This window comes from Eleutherodactylus coqui, chromosome 1 (assembly GCF_035609145.1).
Source record: "Eleutherodactylus coqui strain aEleCoq1 chromosome 1, aEleCoq1.hap1, whole genome shotgun sequence".
Lineage (NCBI taxonomy): Eukaryota > Metazoa > Chordata > Amphibia > Anura > Eleutherodactylidae > Eleutherodactylus > Eleutherodactylus coqui.
The window spans coordinates 126,252,520-126,276,805 of record NC_089837.1 but is presented as its reverse complement, the minus strand read 5'-3'; the positions used below and the strand labels follow the sequence as shown (position 1 = coordinate 126,276,805).

General features: G+C 43.1%; 1 protein-coding gene across 1 annotated transcript in view; it reads left to right on the top strand.

Annotated features, from left to right (window-relative positions):
• The window catches only part of PLCH1 (phospholipase C eta 1), a 267,361-nt gene extending 250,206 nt beyond the window's left edge, over positions 1–17,155 (top strand). Inside the window, exons 18-23 of the mRNA XM_066600144.1 lie at positions 1,098–1,222; positions 2,714–2,798; positions 9,846–9,992; positions 11,669–11,748; positions 12,641–13,001; positions 14,883–17,155. Coding sequence (XP_066456241.1) covers positions 1,098–1,222; positions 2,714–2,798; positions 9,846–9,992; positions 11,669–11,748; positions 12,641–13,001; positions 14,883–16,825 — 2,741 coding nt within the window. The 3' untranslated portion in view covers positions 16,826–17,155. The remainder of the gene's footprint in view (positions 1–1,097; positions 1,223–2,713; positions 2,799–9,845; positions 9,993–11,668; positions 11,749–12,640; positions 13,002–14,882) is intronic.
• The last annotated feature ends 7,131 nt before the right edge of the window (positions 17,156–24,286 follow it).

The following is a 24,286-nucleotide window of genomic DNA, read 5'->3' as shown; positions in this document are numbered from 1 at the left end:
TAAAACAAATGAATAAGCAATTTACTTTGATGGGAGATAGTTTGGAACGTGCCCTATGCCTATATCCTCTGTAGAGGTGACTGTCCAGAGGAGGGGAGGGGGGGGGGGGGGGGGAGAAGAACTGTTTCTATCACTTATTGTCATGGGTGTGATCCTGGTTTACATGTATCAGGGTCTTGCGGTGCACCAGGGTGCTGCGACACCCCTGTCGTGTCAGCCTGTAGTGAGTGCCGAACCAGTCAGATGATGCGACTTCTGCATCACCGGACCAGCTGCGCAAGGTGAGGGTGGCGCTATATTTGCTGACGTTATCTGTGGATACGCGGCTGATTTAGAGTCAAAATTCACATCATTAGTGCTGATTATGACCTTGTTTCGGATGTACAAATGCTGCAGAATTTGCCATGGAATTTTCCTCTGTGGACATTCAGCATTATTTCCAACCTGTGTGAACATTCCCAGACACTTTTGGACGTTTTTTTGCCATATTTGACAGAGACATTCCTTCATGGAAAAGGGGGCATGACCTCAATGCAACACATTGTGACAAAAATGTGGTGTAACTTTTGCCGTAGACCAAGCCAACTAACTTGGTATAAAGTTAGATTAGACAGTGTTAAAATTCAGCAGATTTATCATTCTGCAGAGCAACTGTGATAAGTCTGGTGCATTTTAAAACCGATTGTCTAATTATTAGACTGTATTGGTAAATCTGCCCCTGTGTGTCAGTTCTGCTCCTAAATAAGCTACTATTCATCTATTAGATACCTGACCTACAAAACAAGCATCTAATAGATGAATAGTAGATTATTGAGAAGCACAGTCAACTGAATACCAGGAGTGACATGTCAGTCATATGACCCATCAAACACGTCATGCATTATTATGGACAGTACAGTCCATGGACTATACCATCCTGCTGTGCGAATAGGGGTCAAGGAACAGATATATCAAAAATAAAGGTATGTGAGCAAAATTATAAATACATATACAAAAGAAAACTGTATGACTTCCTATTCTGTAAATAAATAAAAACAGTAGAAAGTGAAAAAAGCCCTTTAAATATACACTTTTATATGTATTCTTTTATTCTGTAGGTGTGTTTAATCCATTTTCTGGTGACCCTCTACCAGCCAGCCCTAAAAAGCAGCTCATCCTAAAAGTTATTAGTGGTCAACAGCTTCCCAAACCTCCAGATTCCATGCTTGGTGACAGAGGAGAGGTAAGCACAAGTGTGTCTAGGTATACCTGTGTACCTACCGCTATTGGATGAGGCTGCTCTTCAGATATATCCTGTTTATTGTGCCGGCCTTCGATACAAGCTTATAGACCATTGACTTAAAGAAATAACAAAGTTGAGGTTTTGTATTACGCCATCCTAGATCTGTGTACATTTAAAGTTTTTCTGTCATCAGGATAATCTACTTATGTTTGGTAAGACCGATGTACAATGGCAGTGATTGTGAACGAATGTTCATCCACCAGTTTCTGCCCCTTTTAAACGTCAGCAATTGGCCAACAAATGAGCAAACGGCTGTTTTTTGAGCTGATCGGGTCTTTTATGCTGTCACAAAAATCATTGCAGTCTTCGGAAAATCTCCCTATGTGAACAAGGCATATATTGCTGACAATGATGACTCAGTGTACGGGGCAAATCATCATGTTGACGATCATTTCTCCCCTATACAGTCTACATCAGCTTGTGTGAATGCCATATAAATGAGTGCTGATGTCGTTGATCGATGCTCATCATCTCGCTCAATTCAAGCCATGTAACCGAATATACCTACCTCAATGCCCCTAAATGTATGGGTGAATCCAATGAGTCTAAGACCTCGTGGACATGACTGGTACAGAGCAAGTTAGAAGAACAATACAAAGGTGTCGTCCTTATGAAATCCTAACCATATGGAGGTACAATAAGGCCCACACAAGAGGGTACCATTAAAAGAATTCAATACAAGGTTTATTGAGCTTTAATACGCAGCTTAAAGTTGAGGAGAACCCTTGGACTAACTGGGGGGCAGAGTACCACAATAGCATATATAGTGTGGGTTTTTTTGGCCCCCTGATCGACCTTACAGGAGAACTATCAGATGCAAGTCGTCCTACGTGTTCAGCCTTGTTTCACAGTTGTTTTTTTTACATACTGCAATAAAATATCCCAACTAAAATCTGGTCACGTCCGTCTGTGACGTTCTAACGTATTTAAAGTCCAAAGTCCTTCGATAAGTTTTGTCACCCAGTAAATACAGAAAATAGCACATAACCGCTAAATACCATGCTGTCGTACAGATCACAGTAAACTGAGCATAGGAAATTACAAGGAAGGAAACTACTTCAATACACCACATTACAGTGTCGTTATGTCATGGATTATTTCGGAATATAGCTTTTTAGGGCAGTATATTTGTATGTTTTTGTGTTGTACACAAGGTTGCATAATGAGTGATTTAACCCTTTCCAATCCACTGTCTAATGTCTAAAGACATTATGATTTAAGGCTGTACAGCTCCGATGTTGGAAGACGTCCTTCGGGGTTCTCTTACTGTATATTGCCAGCCTCTCGGCTGTCAGAGCCTATCCAACGTGTCGCCTCATGCAATACTGAGTAAGCCCCCTAGGAAAACCAGGATACAAATTGGATTGGAAGGGGTTAATGTGGCACTAACTACAATATCTCTAGTGCTCTTAAGATGTCTTTCCGCTGCAGATCATTGACCCATATGTGGAAGTGGAAATTATTGGTCTACCTGTGGATTGCTGCAAAGAACAAACTCGTGTAGTTGACGACAACGGTCAGTAATTGCTGCTTTTCTTGTTAGTACAGTTGTCTGACCCAAATAGCATCTATTTTATGTGTTTGCATTGGCAAGTAAGAGTTTGTAGTTTGTATAAAATTGATGATCATAATACAAGGAAAAAAAGTTATTTTCAATCATGGCATTGCTGTATGATTACTACTGTTTTATTAATTACCAAAATGTGATCCATTTAATTCAGTTCCCTTTAGGCTGAGTTCAGACATGGTGGATTTTGCTGCAAATCCACAGTGAAGCTGCCACAAATTATGCATTTAATACATTAGGAATTTGGTGCAGGTTTTATCCTGGGGAATGCAAGATGTTCTGGATTTGTGATGTAGAACTGAATCTGTGGTGGAAAAAATCCACAGCAGGAAAAATTTGACAGAGCCACAAAATAATAGGTGTGCTGCGGATGTGAAAGTCTGCAGCATGTCCTGATATGGCATAAAAGCAGAATAATACATCAGTTGTGAATGGGATTTTGAGAACCCCATTCATATGTATCATTACCACCCAAATTCAATGTATAGTTTATGTCCCTCTATGATGATGGAGCGGCATCCTAGCAGTGGGCTGAACATGTATGTGTGACTTAGCCCTGGTGCAGATGAGTGAAGTCTATCTATACAATCACAATTGTATTATTAAAAACTTGCACTTTTTTTTTTTACACCCATTGAGATTTATGAGCCAGTTACATAAGACGGTCACATTCTCTGAGTGAAAATAAATCTTAGCTCGCTTATGCCAATTTCTGTTCTAATGCACTCTGCCCGTTCATCAGACTGTTCGTATTGTCATGTGTCATTAAAATACCATTAAGAAACAATTTGTGTTATTCTCTCAATGCTATTGAAACCTCACAAAGACTCCTATTATACTAGCCATGACCATATTAATAAATACATAGAATTACCAAGAAGTGCCCTGGCTATTCTTGATAACTGGAAGCACACCCCCATGGAATATTCCTAATATCTATTTGTTGCCAGTAAGACAGCAAAACTCTTAATTTTTTTACTTTTACAATCCTGAAATTTTCTTATACAGAATTGCAAAGTAATCAGGAATCCTTCAAGATTAGAAGCAGAGGCGTGAGCATAGACAAGTAAAATCAGATTACTCTGATTGCCACAATGACAAAAGCATACTTTGTTAGCATTCTTGGCCATTGATTGAACGATAATTCGCACACTTATTGTTCATTTCATGAAAATAATTGTTGGCTTGCTGATCGTTCAGTCTAAACACCGATCATTCAGTCCTTCTCATTCACTGGTATACTGAACTGAATGACTGAACAATCCTGGAAAATCATTTCTCTTATGCCTTTAAACTGACTTGGGCGAATGATTTGTAAAAGTACTCTAAAGTGTCTTCTGAGCATTGTGCCTCTTGTTGGCCTCTCTTAGTTTTCCTTGGGAGAGACCATATCAGGGTATTATACTATGGCCTGATATTGCCCCTTCTGAGTGAAGGTAAAAGACGGCTGTAGCCAATATTTCTAGCAATCAGTGGGGGTTTCAAGTCCTGCACCTCAGATGATCTTTTGACCTGCCTCTGCGACATTTCAAGATGTAGAATTAGGCCGCCTGCAGACGGCCGGATTGGATCCAGCTGCGAGAATTCTCGCAGCAGGACCTGACCCGAGCGCCTGCAGAGAGCAGCGCGGAACTCACCCGCTCCCACAGCTCCGGCTCTTTCATATGCCGGCTGCCGGGCAGCTAGCGCATGCGCAGAGCAGAGCCGGTGGCCAGGCAGTGACGTTTGTGCGGGGCTCGATGCCGCGGTTTGTTTTTCTGCGCGGCCGTCTGCTTAGGATTGAGTATTGTAATGCAATCCTATGCAGGCGTGTACGGGCGGAAATTCTGCGTTCTTTAAGGAACTTTTGTTATGGCGCTTACTTTTTCACTGCCCCTCACTGATAGGTGATTAAAAAAAAAGTTTTGGTACCGTATTAGCCAGTAGAGCAAAATGGGATTGAGATGCTGATTGCTCCATGTACTAATACAGCATAACACTTAGCTGTAATGAGGCTTTTGTGCATCTTTTTGCAGCTGTTTTTCAAATACTTCAGATTTACTTCCTTGTCAAACAAAATTATGGAATGTTATTTGGAGATGGAGACATTAGGTACAGCACACTGCCTTCCCATTAATTAAAAGTAATGAGATAATGTATGTGATTTATGCAATGATGGTTTGAAGCCTACAAAAAAGACAACTTGGTACTAAAATGTTTCATCATAACTGAATCCAGCTGCTTTATGCCTGGCTTACAGCGTGCGCTAATGCATTGACTTCAAAGCCCAGTATAATTTGTACGCTTTTTGGTCTAGAAATGCGTAAGCATTTTCACTATCACCTGTTATCCTGAAAATATGTAAAGGAAGGGAACAGATGCTGTCATTTTAACTGTGTATAGATATGTGAGATACACTATGTTTGATGTTATTTCCTGCAGCAATGTGGCGTATATACATAGGGAACAATCACCAGATTTCCGTTACTGTCCTACTGCAAGATGAAGAGAATTTCCTTCTAAAATGGGAAACTACCTGTAAATACAAGTCCTTCCATGTTAGTGCTTATCCCATATAAGGCCAAATCCACACAAACGGGGAATCCAACCCTGTGCCCCGGCTGTGAGCCCCGCGTACCTGTCCGCTGTGTTCATGTGCAGGCGGCTTCTGTACTGCAGATGTGTCGGCTGACGCACATGCGCAGTACAGATTGTGCTGTTGCTAGGTGAAGATGTGGATCCCGCGACCCTTCTGCAATGCTTATTGCAGAAGGGGCGCGGGACGGACGGCTTCCATTGACTTTAATGCAGGCCGTCCATGTGAGGCCCACAGTAAAATAGAACATGCTGCGATTTTTTTTTTTCCCCCCGAGCGCAATTGATTTCCGCTCGTGGGCAGGGAAAAGTGATTTTCATTAGCATGTCTATGGATAGTATTTTCTGCGGGATCCGGAGGCGAATGCCTGCTCCGGATCCAGCAGTGTAAATACACCCGTGTGCATTTGGCCTAAAGCAAGTCAGTGTTCCTTGTTTAGAATAGCGTTTCCCAAACTGTGCTCCGCAGAGCCCCAAGCAATTATCAGGGGCTCTGACGGAAGGTCTAGGTCCCCGCTCTACCCACGGATGTAGTAGTGTCCGGACAGGCTGTAGCTAAGAACAGGACCTGCAGTGGTATATCAACACGGTTCACATGAGCCAGCTCTGGTCATGTGATCCATATTGCTATGCCATCGCAGGACCTGTTTGTTCATTTTCTTACTACAGCCTGTCTGTGAGTGGAGTGGCGACCAATGTCGGGGGGTGGCAATGGGGGACCTTATTACTACTGGGGCCAATGTAGGGTGCACCTGTTACTACTGGGGCTGCAATAGGGGGCACGTGTTACTACTGGGGCCGCAATAGGGGGCACCTATTACTACTGGGGCCGCAATAGAGGGCATCTATAACTACTGGGACCACAATACGAGTCCCCTATTACTACTGGGGCCGCAATCAAAGTCACCTATTACTACTGGGGCCACAATAGGAGTCCCCTATTACTACTGGGGCCGCAATAAAAGTCACCTATTACTACTGGGTCCGCAATAGGAGTCCCCTATTACTACTGGGGCCGAAATAAAGGTCACCTATTACTACTGGGGCCGCAATAGGGGTCACCTATTACTACTGGACCGCAATAGGGGTCACCTATCGCTACTGGGGCCACAATAGGGGTCACCTATCGCTACTGGGGCCACAAAAGGGGTCACCTATCGCTACTGGGGCCGCAATAGGGGTCACCTATCGCTACTGGGGCCGCAATAGGGGTCACCTATCGCTACTGGGGCCGCAATAGGGGTCACCTATCGCTACTGGGGCCGCAATAGGGGTCACCTATCGCTACTGGGGCCGCAATAGGGGTCACCTATCGCTACTGGGGCCGCAATAGGGGTCACCTATCGCTACTGGGGCCGCAATAGGGGTCACCTATCGCTACTGGGGCCGCAATAGGGGTCACCTATCGCTACTGGGGCCGCAATAGGGGTCACCTATCGCTACTGGGGCCGCAATAGGGGCCACCTATCGCTACTGGGGCCGCAATAGGGGCCACCTATTGCTACTGGGGCCGCAATCGGGGTCACCTATCGCTACTGGGGCCGCAATAGGGGCCACCTATTGCTACTGGGGCCGCAATAGGGGCCACCTTTTGCTACTGGGGCCGCAATAGGGGCCACCTATTGCTACTGGGGCCGCAATAGGGGCCACCTATTGCTCCTGGGGCCGCAATAGGGGCCACCTATTGCTCCTGGGGCCGCAATAGGGGTCACCTATTGCTACTGGGGCCGCAATCGGGGTCACCTATTGCTACTGGGGCCGCAATAGGGGCCACCTATTGCTACTGGGGCCGCAATAGGGGCCACCTATTGCTACTGGGGCCGCAATAGGGGCCACCTATTGCTACTGGGGCCGCAATAGGGGCCACCTATTGCTACTGGGGCCGCAATAGGGGCCACCTATTGCTACTGGGGCCGCAATCGGGGTCACCCATTGCTACTGGGGCCGCAATCGGGGTCACCCATTGCTACTGGGGCCGCAATCGGGGTCACCCATTGCTACTGGGGCTGCAATCGGGGTCACCCATTGCTACTGGGGCTGCAATCGGGGTCACCCATTGCTACTGGGGCCGCAATCGGGGTCACCCATTGCTACTGGGGCCGCAATCGGGGTCACCCATTGCTACCGGGGCCGCAATCGGGGTCACCCATTGCTACCGGGGCCGCAATCGGGGTCACCCATTGCTGCCGGGGCCGCAATCGGGGTCACCCATTGCTGCCGGGGCCGCAATCGGGGTCACCCATTGCTGCCGGGGCCGCAATCGGGGTCACCCATTGCTGCCGGGGCCGCAATCGGGGTCACCCATTGCTGCCGGGGCCGCAATCGGGGTCACCCATTGCTGCCGGGGCCGCAATCGGGGTCACCCATTGCTGCCGGGGCCGCAATCGGGGTCACCCATTGCTGCCGGGGCCGCAATCGGGGTCACCCATTGCTGCCGGGGCCGCAATCGGGGTCACCCATTGCTGCCGGGGCCGCAAGCGGGGTCACCCATTGCTGCCGGGGCCGCAAGCGGGGTCACCCATTGCTGCCGGGGCCGCAAGCGGGGTCACCCATTGCTGCCGGGGCCGCAAGCGGGGTCACCCATTGCTGCCGGGGCCGCAATCGGGGTCACCCATTGCTGCCGGGGCCGCAAGCGGGGTCACCCATTGCTGCCGGGGCCGCAAGCGGGGTCACCCATTGCTGCCGGGGCCGCAAGCGGGGTCACCCATTGCTGCCGGGGCCGCAACAGGGGTCACCCATTGCTGCCGGGGCCGCAACAGGGGTCACCCATTGCTGCCGGGGCCGCAACAGGGGTCACCCATTGCTGCCGGGGCCGCAACAGGGGTCACCCATTGCTGCCGGGGCCGCAACAGGGGTCACCCATGGCTGCCGGGGCCGCAACAGGGGTCACCCATGGCTGCCGGGGCCGCAACAGGGGTCACCCATGGCTGCCGGGGCCGCAACAGGGGTCACCCATGGCAGCCGGGGCCGCAACAGGGGTCACCCATGGCAGCCGGGGCCGCAACAGGGGTCACCCATGGCTGCCGGGGCCGCAACAGGGGTCACCCATGGCTGCCGGGGCCGCAACAGGGGTCACCCATGGCAGCCGGGGCCGCAACAGGGGTCACCCATGGCAGCCGGGGCCGCAACAGGGGTCACCCATGGCAGCCGGGGCCGCAACAGGGGTCACCCATGGCTGCCGGGGCCGCAACAGGGGTCACCCATGGCTGCCGGGGCCGCAACAGGGGTCACCCATGGCTGCCGGGGCCGCAACAGGGGTCACCCATGGCTGCCGGGGCCGCAACAGGGGTCACCCATGGCTGCCGGGGCCGCAACAGGGGTCACCCATGGCTGCCGGGGCCGCAACAGGGGTCACCCATGGCTGCCGGGGCCGCAACAGGGGTCACCCATGGCTGCCGGGGCCGCAACAGGGGTCACCCATGGCTGCCGGGGCCGCAACAGGGGTCACCCATGGCTGCCGGGGCCGCAACAGGGGTCACCCATGGCTGCCGGGGCCGCAACAGGGGTCACCCATGGCTGCCGGGGCCGCAACAGGGGTCACCCATGGCTGCCGGGGCCGCAACAGGGGTCACCCATGGCTGCCGGGGCCGCAACAGGGGTCACCCATGGCTGCCGGGGCCGCAACAGGGGTCACCCATGGCTGCCGGGGCCGCAACAGGGGTCACCCATGGCTGCCGGGGCCGCAACAGGGGTCACCCATGGCTGCCGGGGCCGCAACAGGGGTCACCCATGGCTGCCGGGGCCGCAACAGGGGTCACCCATGGCTGCCGGGGCCGCAACAGGGGTCACCCATGGCTGCCGGGGCCGCAACAGGGGTCACCCATGGCTGCCGGGGCCGCAACAGGGGTCACCCATGGCTGCCGGGGCCGCAACAGGGGTCACCCATGGCTGCCGGGGCCGCAACAGGGGTCACCCATGGCTGCCGGGGCCGCAACAGGGGTCACCCATGGCTGCCGGGGCCAATATAGAGGTTGCTATTACTACCGGGGCTGCTATTGGAGCAGCAAAGTGGTTGAGATTTTGAAAATCTCATTCACGCTCTATGGAAAAAATCTGCACAAAACCCGTGTGGATATTGACATGTGGTGCAGGATTTAATTCCAGAGCATGTTAATTTTAAATATAACGTAAATGAATAGCCCATCCAGTGTTCCAGCATTCCTCTTTGTTTTTCTTTTTAAACGGCCCTGTCCTTTTTACAACAACGGAGGTAAAAAAATCATATGTAGTGATAAGCCACGCCTCTGATCCCTCCCTTGACCACACCCTATGCCCCGCTTTTGTTTCATAAAGTGCTCCATGGCTGTAAAATTGTGGGAAGAATTTGCATGTAGTTTAGTTCAGATCGGGACTTGTCTGTGATAGCAACACCTGTTTATTGATCTCTATCAGTATAAGTATCATTTGTGTTTAATGTTTTAGGTTTCAATCCTGTCTGGGAGGAGACGCTCACCTTTACTGTCCATATGGCCGAAATAGCGCTGGTCCGGTTTTTAGTATGGGACCATGATCCAATTGGACGGGATTTTGTTGGACAGAGGACTGTGGCCTTTAGCAGTCTGTTGCCTGGTACGATCAATGAGTGTTCAAAGTCTAACCTTACTTTCTTTCCCTAGACTGTAAATAAGTTCTTAATAATTAAAGTTCGAGAAATAACAACCTAAAAGAGCTTTCATCATTGGCCTCAGCTAACTGTAGGGTATCCACAGGACTTGCATGTAATACACAAAGAGCTGTGTTCACATAATGTTTTACACCACACCCACAATATGGCCTGGGAAAGATCCTGTTACATTTACCAAATACATCCATACGGCCCATTTTAACAGACGTAAGTTTGGGGAGTGTTTCCTAGAATGAATATATATTGTCAGTTACCCACTCTCTTGACTTAAGGGCCTTTTAAATGGAACACTTATTGTTTAGATTATCGATGGATCATGTAAATCTAAACAATAAAGGTTCAGTGGAAATGCTGCCAGCAAGTGAATGACGAATGATAATTTGTTCGCCCATTGTTTTTCATTCAGTTTGTGCAGACTGAAAAATCAAATGAAGATCAGTCTCTGTAAACAGTCTATGAACAACCGCTTATTTGCTGTGAATGGAGGCGGGCACCAAGCAGCGATCTTTGGCCTGCTCTGCCTCCACTCAATGAATGAAAGCACAGGAACAATCATTGGTTGGATGACTGTCAGGCGCTTAAGTGCCTAACAATTGTCCCGTGTAGAAGGACACTTAGCCATATTTCTAATATGCAATCAAACATCATAGCCAACAAACCTCTAGCCAATCCCGGTATATGACATATTTTTATCTCAAGCACACCTAATGCAATTAATCAAGCCTTCGATTAGTTGCATCAGGTGTGCTTGAGACAAGATTTGATTTGCAAATATGTGCTCTTATGAAGGATTCTGTTCAGGGGGTTGAATAATCCTGAGACTGTAATAGCCATTATAAGTGGCATTTGCTGTTGAATTTGGAGAAACCACTTCTTATTTTAGTTGTGTTGAGCTATTTCAATTGTTCTTGATTGATTTGTTTTTTTGCAAACAGCCAAGAGTTGTAGATGTGGCAAATAAACCTCATTTCGAAATTGGTGTGGAATTTTGATTGCCACTGTATAAACATATGGCAAGTTTTCTGTATTGTTTTTATATCCACAGTGCTAGATTGAGTGAATTCTCAACTTCATTGATGCTGTACTACAAAACCTACCCATATAATATATACAGCATAGGCAGCTGTTGTAACCTTGAATGGTGGAGATATGCAGAGGACTACAAAGACATTGAAACAGTAGCCACCAATAGATGGACAGTTGACTAGAGGTCCTATTACTAGGGGGTTTGGTCTCTTTTTCCTAGAATGAGAAATTTAGTAGGATGACCTTTTCCAAAAACCTAACTTGAAGTATCTAGTGCTGGTAATGACAGGAAAACCTATTAGTTTAACAAAAATGCACCTTAACAGTTAATGTTTGAACTGCCATTGTTTGCTGTTACGTTAACTGGACTGAATCGTAGGCACTCTGCACAAGGTTAATAAATTAGTTTCAAATGGAAAGAGCTCAGAGCGAATCAATGAGATTGTAATAAGCATACTGTAAAAACGACATTCATCTCCGTACTGACATTCAGAAGAGGTCAGCCGCCAATCTAGTGAATGATCACAGTGACAATTGTATGGTGCATTGTGTTTCCGAGCATTATGTGACATTATTGTTTGGACTCTTCTGCCAGGATACCGACATGTTTATTTGGATGGACTAACGGAAGCCTCCATATTTGTCCATGTTACAATAAATGAGATATATGGGAAGGTAAGCAGTTTAATTTCTAGTATCCACTCCTAAACTGTGCCGGGTCAATGAAGTCTTGCAGTCTGCGGCTTGATAGACTGCAATTATAAAATCTTCCAGGACCGTGATGTAGAAGCGCTGCTTTAACAAGTCTGAGTGGGATCACATTTCATGCCGGCTAATGAAAGGCTTTTGATACGGAGATGCAGGCCAGCTTTACTGCAGACGGCACAGATATTTTGTTCATTAACTGGCGGTTAGCATTTTAATACAGTTTTTTTTCCATGTTATTAGCTGTTCTTCAGTGATGAATTTCAAATGAATGTAACTTCCTAGCTGGGATGTAAGGTATTTTTTTTCTTTTTTTTTTTGCAGAGAAGATTTTATATCCGTTCAGCTATGGGTTTCCTTTCATTGGTGCTTAAATTATATGCCTGCTGACATACTATTTATTAAAGGAGCTCAAATGTGTATTTTTCTTTCCATTGCAGTGGAGTCCTTTAATCCTCAATCCCAGTTATACTATATTGCACTTTCTAGGAGCCACAAAGGTAGACCCACGATACCTGCTGAGTGTTAATTACCTGTCGCATGACAAAGTCATGTATCATTAAGCATCAGTCCCCATTCGAGCATGGACCAACTGAGAATTGTGTGCTTGTGGCAACATTATGCATACAGTACTCATTGTATGCATAGGATTCATACTTTTGTAAACCTGTTTGATTACTACGTGGAAAGTATATGCAAAGGTTGTTTTCTGTTCATGGTGTATTACTGGTCATACATGCATGAGTTTGTCAGGCTTGCAGTTAACTGATACCTTCCATCTGTGTTGGTCATCCTTATTCTTATATTAGTTCAGTCTTAAGAGGTTAGTAAGGAGTTGTTTTTTCTGCTTCTTTGTTTTCAGAACAGACAATTTATTGGGCTTAAAGGGCTTTTCAATAAAAGTACAAAGCACGGCTCGGTGGAGAGTAACGGTCATATACGGAAGCGATCAATAGGAGACCGAATCTTGAGGCGCACCGCCAGTGCACCTGCCAAGGGCAGAAAGAAGACTAAGATGGTGTTTCAAGAGTCAACCGAGAGTAAAGACCTTCCATGTGAGGTGGTATCTACTGCTAAGGAGAAGGATGTTGTCATGAGGAGAACGTCCAGAAGTCTACAGGCTCGACCTGTTTCAATGCCGGTGGACAAGTTCCTTCTAGGGGCCTTTGAACCTTCTACATCACAGTCTTCTAAAGATGCCAAAATAAATGACATAGCCTCAGGTATTTCTAATTATTAATATATTGAAATCGCAATGTAATAAGTGACATTGTATATTTTTATATTGATGTACAAATGTGCGTTTACTAGTAGTAACCAGACACAGAAGACTACAGGAAGTAGTCCTCGATATTCCTGGACTGCAGATAGCCTTGCCTAACCCACCCTTCAGCCACTCGTTGATTGCTGTTTGCCTACTGCTGTGCATAGAGAGACAGCTGTCAATCATTGGCTGGAGAACTTGGTGGGCCAGGCTAGCTGCAGTTCATAGATTTGAAAACCAGTCCTCTGTGTCTGACTGCTACTAATAAAATGCAAATTTCACTAAAACTACTGCATAGTTACATGCAACACATATATTGCTTTAATCAGTTTGGCTGTCATTACCTTGTGGTGCACTCAGAGAGGCCTGTAAAAAGATGGTGGCAGAGTCCCCTTAAGAATCATGTCACTTGGAAAGAAACCGCAAACAATCATATAAACAAATATTTAAACTGCACATATGTAAATTTTAAAATATTTTCTTGAAAGATGACTGCTGTGAGCTAACCATCAGCATCAGATTGTTGAAGTTCCACAATTGGAACTCTGGATTGATGTCAAGAACGAGCCCAAATTTTTATGTAAATGTTATTTTGCACATCTAACTACATCTCCACATAAATCTATGAAATTTACGCACGCACACTGAGCTCACATGTCTCTTATTTTTTGTTTGAGGAAGGGTGGGTGATACATGAACTATTTGAGGACAATATATACTTTTTGTATACTGGATTTTTTCAGTCTCTGTACCTTCCATTGGTTTTAGTGCCGGAGGGTTGTAGTTGCATGACCAAGTCTTGATAACAAGGCTCTGGCTCTCAATCATATTCAATATTAGAAGGGTCTAAGTTTCTAATCCTACATCAAATTATGATATTTGGCCCTTTGCTTATATGCATTTGTATGACTAACATGATTGTAGACATGTATATGGGAACCGCTCTGTGACTTGGTCCAAAATGGTCTTGTTTTAAATTATTACACTTGGTGTCTATATATCATACAACCTACTATCTATTCTTCTAATTAAGCAAGACAAAAAATAAAATACTGTAGGAGGGAGGGTGAACAGGTGATCCAGGTGCTGGGTGGCAGATGGGCAACCAACACGCTACTCTGCCCTAACCAGAGTATTTGGACTCATAACTAGATCAGCAAATTGAACTTTTGCCCCAGATAAGTTATGACTGTGCTTTTTTTTACTTTCTTTAAGCATACAGTTATTGCTCACGTATCAAGCATATTGACTATTAGAATTAGAGATGTGTAAATTGTTTCCTCAGCCTGATGATTTACTACTTCATAGAATAAAGTAGCATAATTGATTTGCCGAATATTATCATAAATTTCTCAAAGTGAATCTTTGTTCTCTCTAACCAACACGTTGGCCAAATCTATTAGACTGGTCACCATTATGCTAGAATGTTCTATAGTTTTCATTACATTATTCTCATCAAATAGGTGAATTTTACGGTGTTAAGCTTGTGTCACATTTTAACTGAATTGTTTTGTTATGTTTTCTAGTACAAATCTAATTAGGAAACTGCTAAAAGGTAACAATGTATTTAGTGTGGTATTCATTGCCATCACTTCCTGAAATGATTACATCTCAAACTGAATGTAAGTCATTTCATTGAGAATGTCAATTGACGACAAAATGGTGTGATCACGTCTTTCATTTCATACCAGAAGTTGTCTACACAAAGCACAGAACCATATTACCTGTATGTTGTCACACCATTTTACCATGTTTGCTCGACCCATACATCTGTCTTCTACAATGAATACCATTTCTCTACATATGAATGATATATTGTTTTTGGCTTCTTTTCCCGCAGGAAATGAGGAAAGTAAGAACAGGCCAATTCTGAAAAAAATAATGCTTGAATATACCCAGAATCCTGCATGTCTTCCCAAAAATCCATGCCAGGCTATTGCCACAGCCAATGGACATGTTGTACATAAAAAATGGAGAAGTTTACACTTAGACTATGGGAAAAAAAGTGATGATGATATCAGAGAGTTTAATGATACTTTTATTAGTGAATCAGGGGATGAAAAGGATGAAATAAAACTGAAAAGTCCAAATGTTGAAGATTCTATACAAAAAGCTTTGCTAGATTCATTTTACCAACCAAAATCGACAACCTTTCATGACCAATTCAATGTCAATGAATTGATGTCCACCACACAGTTGTCAACCACTGTCTGCACTGATGCAAACAACTTACAGTCTACAGCCGTTATTTTGGAAAATGATATATCTCATATAATAGACGAGGTTCCTTCCATAGATGATAGTGAACTTGGCAGCTCGATATCGGAATTGATTAGGCAATATGAAGTCACTGATGAGAAAACTAGCTTGACTTGTGTCTCAAGTTTAAATGGCATAAATAGTCACACGAGGATTTCTGGATATTCCGAAATATTCACACCTACAATCTCAACACCAAAAAAGCTTTCTTCAGTGCCAAAACATGAGGAACAACTATTATACTCAGCAAGTGATACTACAATTTTCTCTAGCCCAGAAACAACAGAATATTCAATGTACACCATTATACAAGAAGAAGACCTGAGCGGAAAAACACTAATGGATGCCAACACTTGCAGAGTAAGTGACAGACCAGTTGATGATTCTAGAAAGTCACGATGTAAGCAACCGTATCCTGAAATAAAGCCAAAACCCACAAATATCTGTCCAGCAAGCATGGAAAATCTTTCATGCTCATCAAATACTCCTCGCACCAACTGTTTGACCAATAGAACACCTTCAGAACTTTCTAACACATTTCTTAACGGGGGACCAGTTGAATTTCAGAAAGTATCTCAGGGTTTGCAAGACGTTTCTCAACGTTTTCAAGAGAAAGACTTTCAACATAGGGCATCACATCTGTCCTACCAAAACAATTTCCACAACCTTAATAATTCAGAAAAACGAAATCAAAATATTAGGTTACACACCCGCAATCCACAACAGGAAGTCACTGATTCATTAAGAATCCATCATAAATACCAAAGCCGAGATCATGAAGAACAGGGTAAAAATTCTAATGCACTTAGAGACTCCAAATATATTGCTCACAGAGGTATCTTGCACACTCCTCACATTCCAAAACAGTTAAGTTCAAATATGTATCCAACTCAAGGAACCAAACAACCTAGTCCATGCAAATCGAAAAGCCTTGGAGACTTGACTTCAGAAGACATATCTTGTAATTTTGACAGCAAGTACAAAAGGATAAATAGGGGCTTTCTTTTGTCTAGCAACTCTGAAGACAGAACATCTTTTGTACAATCTAAACATCAATCTACAGATGCGTTAACTGAGCAGTTACGGAGACTGGTGTCTTATGATCAGGAAGATTACGGTAAACCATCATTTAGTGAGGACGACGAGTTGGAACAACCTAGACCTCTAACACGGAAGTTGTCTTCTAGAAGTCAAAGTAGAGTGAGAAATATTGCTAACCGTGCCAAGGAAAAACAGGAGGCCATTAAACTAAAACAAAACGGCCCATTTCCAAGTGGCGTAGTCCTAAGGAACAAGCCACCCACAGCCTGTCCGCCTATAAACAGACATTCTACCGGCTCTTACATAGGAGGATACTGTAGTCAATTCAACAGAGAAGGCTTAGAAGGCAGGGGTATACCAGAGGGTGCATGTTCTTCCCAAACCTATAGGCATAATGACCAGTTTTGCATAGATCATTTCACATATCAGACTGAGACGTGCAATACTGAAGAACCGGAAATCTATTTCCTACTGAGATTGTAAATTGTATATAGGTCTTAATTCAATGTTTACAAGATGTTTGATTTTATTGGAACATTTTATTAGAACCTAACTTCCAAATGATATAGACATATGGTAATCATGATTAGTCTTCCTTTAGTTTCTAAGCTGCTCTTACCATCAGCATCTGTAAATATATTCTTGATGACTTTTTTTTTTTTTTTCAATTATAATTTTTCATTTTTAAGTTATGTTGGGTATAAATAGGAAAAACATGCATGCATTCATAATTCTATGTAACATGCATGTACATGACATTCTTAGGAAGCAATCCTGTAAATCTGCGCACATGAGAAAATATTGCAATAAAAACTGGATTACCCTATTTTTTTTCAATTTATTACTTGTCATTTCACTGTGTCAAGCATACGAATATATTCGATTTTCTTTTGGGGGGGGGGAATGTTGTTTAACCTTATAGATTTACATGAAGTAGGAAGACAACATATTGAACCATAGTGTATGATGTATAGCAGATAGTGAAGCCATTACTGAGATTTAAATCTGGAAGGCTGCAGACATATTCTAATTGGATAATCATTATTCAATAACAAATCCCTATGGAGGCAGAATTATCATAACGCAGATAAGAGCATGAAGCATCAGAAACTGCAGGATGCAAGTTAATTTATTGGTTGTTGTTATGTATTTGTTTTGGCTCCTGCTGATTTCTTTCTTATGCTTTCTTTATTTTTCATCCTCTTTGGGGACTTGGGATTCAATAATAGTGTGCCATTAAAGTGATGACAGTAATCGAGAACTATGAGATCTCATCATGGTATAATGTTTTGGTTTTTTTTTTATACATTACTACGGGTCTGAGCTTGAATGTGATTTTGTGTTCTTTGGATCATGAAATAAAAGAATGCAAATGTAATCGAACACATTATAACATGCGTCCTCCATTATCCAGATTAGAAACCCCTTCTTGGAATGCAGCGGTCTGGGGTACTGATTACTACGTATCAAGCTTCTCTATCACCCAACAATATCAACCATGGAGAAAATTATATGGTGCCCATTTAAATAGTGTAAGGATGTGTAGGTTCGGACATCCAAATAGAAAGAGGTTGTCCAGGGAGAACAGCACCTTAAAAATAATTGTATAAAATTAGAAAAAAAGGATATGCATTTTTACCTAAATGAACTGTGTTAATGAACTGTATCTGCTATTGTAGTTCAGTCTCATTAAGTTGAGTATGGATGATCTGCAGTACCAGACACAGCCAATAAATAAGGGTGGTGCTGTTTCTCACAAAAAACAGCAGATTTTTTTGACAGTCTCATACAGTCCCTTCAAGGGCCAATCATCCAAATACACATTTAGATAATTTGATATCACTTTGGCAAAGCCAGCATGTTAGAGCAGCATATAGGGTGCAAATTCAAAGATGTTTTCAGAGATAGTTATCGCATTAAAAGAATTTCCTGTTTATTTTCTTCCATAAAAGACAACATTTCGACCGCTGTACAGTGGCTGGTGCTTGTAACTGCAGGTACAGCTTGCGCTGATTTCAATAAGAACCCAGCCTGCAGTTACAAGTGCCAGCCACTACACGGAGGTCTGCGTTGAGACTTCCACTGCTTTCGCTCTGCATAAAATCCATCATTCAGCGGAAGAGAAGATAACACAGACCACATGCTGTGTTTGCTGTCCATGGTGCTGTATTCTCCACAGGAGCTGCTGATTACATTGTATTCAGCTTGCAGCCCCTTGGAAGAACAAAGGAGCTGAATGCAGAGAGTAGACCACCTGCTGTTCTCTGCATACAGCTCAGGGAGGTTAATTTATATACAAATGAAGGTGATAAGCTGCTAATGGACATTAGTGTCCATTAGCAGTTTATGCAAAACAATCGCTCAAAACCTCTTGAACAATTATCTTTGCGTGTAAATGAGCCTTAACACAAGGCGCTAATTATTACTTCACTAATCATCCTAAAAGTAACAATAGAATGATTTGTAAACTAGAATAGGCGTATACAAGAAATCCTGTATGTTAATAATAGAACCATCAGCATTATGGACTTACTGAATTTCCACGCTGCCCTCTACTCACATACTGAACGCCTCAGCCATTATTTATGCATGTGAAACTATTTAACTAAGTTTTGATTATTTCAGACATTAGCTGCAATAAATTAAGCTTCAGCAGTTCTGCACAGATTAAATGTGCTCCAGTTGCTTTTTTGTAGTCACATCAAAGCGTACTTACTGCACTATATCTTCTAGCCCTAATACACAGTGGATTATGGAAATGCTGTCACTTGGTTCCGGGCATAAAAGCAACAGAAAACTTGTATTTTATTTGAACTTATGCTAGATAAAAGGTCTTTCTAACTTTACATCTATAAATCCTCACTTGTTTACCTTTTCGTTTGTCTTTGTTGTTTATATGCAAATGTTACTTTTTCGTTTGTGTCGTTATATAATTCTGGATGAGAAATGAGTATTACACAATAAAATGGGTCATAAGATAGCAGGTAGCCAGATCCAAACCTCCCCATAAATATGTATTGGCGGAGGGGGCATGAATATTTTGGTGAAGAGAGGGCGACAAAGCCGCTGCCAGAGACAGTTTTCACTGACTTCTAATGTTAAGTGGACAGTCAGAATGCCATCTTAGACATTAGAATGCCTGAGGATCTCAACAAAATAAGTCGTATCCACCGATATTAACCCTTAAGGACATGGCCTATTTTGGGCTTAAGGATGCAACAATTTTTGGCGGATTTTCATCTCCATTTTTCAAAACACATGACTACTTTATTTTTCCATTACCACGACTGTATAAGGACTTGTTTTTTGCGTGGCGAACTGTAGTTTTTATTGGTGCCATTTTTGGGTCCATAAGACTATTATTGTGAAACTTTTATTAAAAGAAAACACGTCAATTCTGCCATAGATTTTTTTATTTTTTTTACAGCATTAATCATGCAGCATAAGTGACAGAATATATTTTTTGTGCGGGTCGGTACGATTACAACATTACCAAAATTCTTCAATTTTTTTTTTAGGTTTTTCCACTTTTCTGCAATAAAAACCCTTTTTTTTAAATCTAATATTTTTTCTAAATTGCTGCATTCAAAATCCTATAACTTTTTTATTTTTTCATGGATGGAGCTTTGTGACGGCTTATTTTTTGCACGACGAGCTATAGTTTTTATTGGTACCATATTGGGGTACAAACGGCTTTCTTAGTCACTTTTATTGCGTTTTTTGGGAGGCAAAATGAAAAAGATAAGCATTTTGCCTCAGTTTTTAAGGGGGGAAGGGGGTTAGGCTTTTTATCGTCCAGGATAAAAAGCGTGTTAAAATTATTGTACGCATCGTAACGGATACAACTATACCAAATATGTGTTTTTTTTATGCTAATATAGGAAAAAGCACAAAAGTTTTCTTTACATTTTTCTTTTTTTTTTTTTTTTACAATATTTTTATCTTTTTTTTTTTTTAAACACTTTTTATGTCCCTGTAGGGGACTTGTACAATCACACCTATGATCGCTATGATAAGGCATTGCAGGACTTGTGTCCTGCAGTGCCTTATCGCTTGCATTAGCGATCATAGGCAATAGCAATACAGGACGCCTGTAGCTGGCATGGCGACCTGTCGGGCTCTCCCCGATTTCATCACGAGAGTCTGATAATGTCACAGAAGGAGCACGCTCCCTCTGTGAACCCTTTACCATGCCGCAATCTACATAGATCGTGGCAGGGAAGTGGTGAATAGCAGGCGTCGCTGTCATGATGCTCCCCCGCTGTTGCAGCAGGAGGCCGGCTATCGACGACAGCCAGCTCCTGCTGCTGGATACTGCGGAATCTCTCCTGATCTCGCGCTATCCACAGGACATAAGTATATGTCCTGTTGCGTTAAGTAACCCTCTGCCAGGACATACATTTACGTCCTGTGACGGAAAAGGGGTTGATCCAATGTCTATGGCAGCTTAAGATCAGAGATCAATGCAAACACTTATAGAGTTGCAAGAGAAAGTAAATGCGCCCTTGGGAATTACCTGGATTATATCTGGATTTGTTGCTAATATAAGTAGTTTGATGGTTATCTGAGTCACATTTGTAGACAAACGCAATCCAACCCGGTGAATATGCAAACAATTGTTTTGTTGATGTATTTCATCAAGTACATTGTGTAATATCCACAGTGCAGGTGGGAAATATAAGTGAACCTCTGTGTTAGGGCCTTTTTTCACTCAATGCTAATCATCCAGATTCTTGCCAAATCAGGGGAATCTGAATGTAAATCATTCATTTTGAATGCCAGAAGCAACTGAACCACGAACGATAATTTGTCGCTCAGTTTAAGCAGGCATAAAAAACCAACGGCAATCCGCCTATCCAGACTGCCTATTTACTCTGAATGGAGACAGGCAGCTAGAGTGATGTCCGTGCCGGTCTGCCTCCATTCAATGAACGATCGTCTCTCTTGGGTGAAAGCACAAGAATGAGTTTCGCTAAGTCGACTGTCAGAAGCTGAAGCATCCGTGTAAAAGGAACTTTAATGACTTATTCCAGAGCTAATTGGCAAAAGGTGTTTAAATTGAGGAGATGATATTGGAAATATGGGTTTCACAAGTGCTTTGCCCATTAAGTTATAAGCTTGCAATTCCTGGTTACTGGTAAATCTAATCTCCTCAAGTTAGATTGTCTAGTAGGAACCATGCTTCGATGCAAACAATTTTTAGAAGAAGTGTTAAAAAAAAATTGCATAAAACGCTACAAAAGCTTTGGTAAAGAAATGGGTGTACACCAATTCATGTTTAGACAGTCTTTTCTGCAAATGGATAAAATTTCCGGTTTCTACTGTCCCTAAAAGTGGGAAGCCTGTTAATATCACTCCCTGAGCACAGCGGCAATCCTGAAAGTGGTGAGAGGGAATACACTAAGGGAAAACTCCATCAACTGCAAAAAGTTTTCTTCATGTGTCTGCTCTTAGAAAAACACTGAACAGGATTGGATTTCGTGGATGAATATCACAAAAGAAGCTGCTGCTGTCCAAAAAAAATATTGTGTCCCATCCCAAGTTGATCTAAGACCTCCTAGAAGTTTTGCTATATTTCTGAAATGGTGTACTATGAACATATGAGACAAAAGTAGAGTGTTTTAGCACAAATGCCTAACGCTGTGTTTGGGGAAAAAGCACTGCAGACTCAGACCAGCTTCACATGTCAATAAAAATCGTGATTTGTGCGGGAATGGAGTCATATACATAAGCAAGCTTTTCCCGCATGGCACTGCAATGCAATGCTATGTGGAAAACAAATTGCGGCATGTTCTTTCTTGTGTGTGCTCTCGCATCGCACCGCCTATTGTTTTCAATGGGTAGGCAGCAGCACCACACCACATACCAGGTGCACACGATGTGAGGTCTCCCATTGAAAACGTATGGCATGAAAATGCCTCGCATCCTCGGGGGAACTCACATGGGGAGCGCGATAGGAGTGCAGGATTCACGGCCCCATATCGTACTTGCCCGTGTGAAGTTAGCGTAACTGCAAAGCCTCATCCAAACTATGGTGAAGGGAGCATAATGGTTTGTCACTGCTTTGTTGTCTTAGGGCCTAGACAGCTTGCGATTCATTGAGGAAACAATGGATTCTAAGGTGTATGGAAAACATTGCATAAGACAATCTAAGGACAGCAGTCCAGGACATCAAGCTGAGGAGATGTTTACCAATGTCTATTTCCCTAATTGTAGTCAGCTGGACATTTTGGATGTCATTGTTTGGACGTGCTGAATTCTTTTGCAGTGGCCCCTGCAATCACTCTAGCATGTGAATGTCCCTGTGGATCCTCACATGGACCTTCTGGATGCTCGCAACAAGCACAATACTGGAGGCTCAATAGCAACCTGCTCAATGACTCCCTCTGTGTGACAGATATTGAGAAAAATTGTGATTTTTCAAGAGAACCATTTCATTAATTCCACTAATTTCATTATCCAATTGGGAGCACTTAAATGCATTCTCAGATGAATAATTAAGTCCTATTGCTCTTGCCTAAAGAAGGAGAAATCTTCCCCTAAGCTCGAGTCAGGGTGAATGGTACTCTGTTGGCCCACTTCCATATGAACAAGAGTAGACCGTGGTGTCCCCTTTACATTAGTAATAAAATATTTAGCAAATGCCTTTAAAGCTATTCCAAAACAAGAAAATTAATTTGGAAAAGTTTGTCCTCTGGACTCCATGGGCAGCTTCTGGTGGAATGGGGGTCTTACATGACTCTGTTCATTGCCATAAATTTTATAGTACTAGTGTTTTATATTAAATCTTCATCACCAATCACAATCTAAACGTTGGGTTATTTCACAGCATTATCTTAATGACTTTCCCATATGCCTATGGTCAGCCACACAGCTTCTTATTTTCATCATCAGCGCTCAATCTTTTAAGTGATAATTGAGTATCTAAAATCAGTAGAACACTTTTTACAGTATCTGCTTCAAGAACTCATTATTTATATACAGGAAGTAATGACCTTTATCTTGAATGGACCCCAGTTAGAGGCAAATATTGGTTTGTAATGTAGGTCGGTGATTTCCACTTGACTGATCTTTATGATATAGTAGAACTATCCTCCCCGGTGTGAACCTCCATGCAGAATAAACAAAAACCCAGGAACATCATATTTAGCTAAAGGTCTTGTCTTTCTATTTTAAGAAGCTGAAGAGTGGCTCAAATTAGGTAACTGTCAGAGTCTTTTATCTTCTAAAGGGCACCGTGCTTCTTTTTCCTAACAAGCTACCAATAGTTACATTACCTCCCTGATAATTATTTCCATAAAAGGTGTACAATTCTGCGTGACACTAAATATATGCATATTGATTTACAACGTAACACGTGGATTTGTCCTTTTCTAAACATCTGTATGTTCATAGTAGTTTGTACTAAGATCTCAATAATGCTAGGTACACCGTTGGAGACTGGAATACAATCACCTCCACATCTAGCAGGAGACAAGTACATTTTAAAATTAATTTACCCTAGCACCTGAACAAATCATCAGATATTCTAGATTTGCTACTATCCTTAATCCAGAGGAGTTGCTAGGTTATTAAAGATTAAGGGTAGAATTCCCAAGACATATAACCCCATCCCCCTTTTCAAAAAAGAATGTAATTTATATACATGTATAGTTATCATATAACCTAATAGCAGCTCTACCAGCACCGAATAACCAAATAGAGGTTAAATATTATCTACATACTGTTACTGAACAAAACAAGCTATAAAAAGACCAATATTACCACCACGAAATCCCCCAAAACCAACGCAACATGTAGCTCTGTGGCTATGAATACCACAAGAGACAATAAATGGAATATACTGGTTCTTAGTGGCGCAAAACGAATATAAATATAGCTGGTAAAATTAATAGATGTAGATATTATTAGTAACTAGAGATGATCAAGCATACTCGGTAAGGC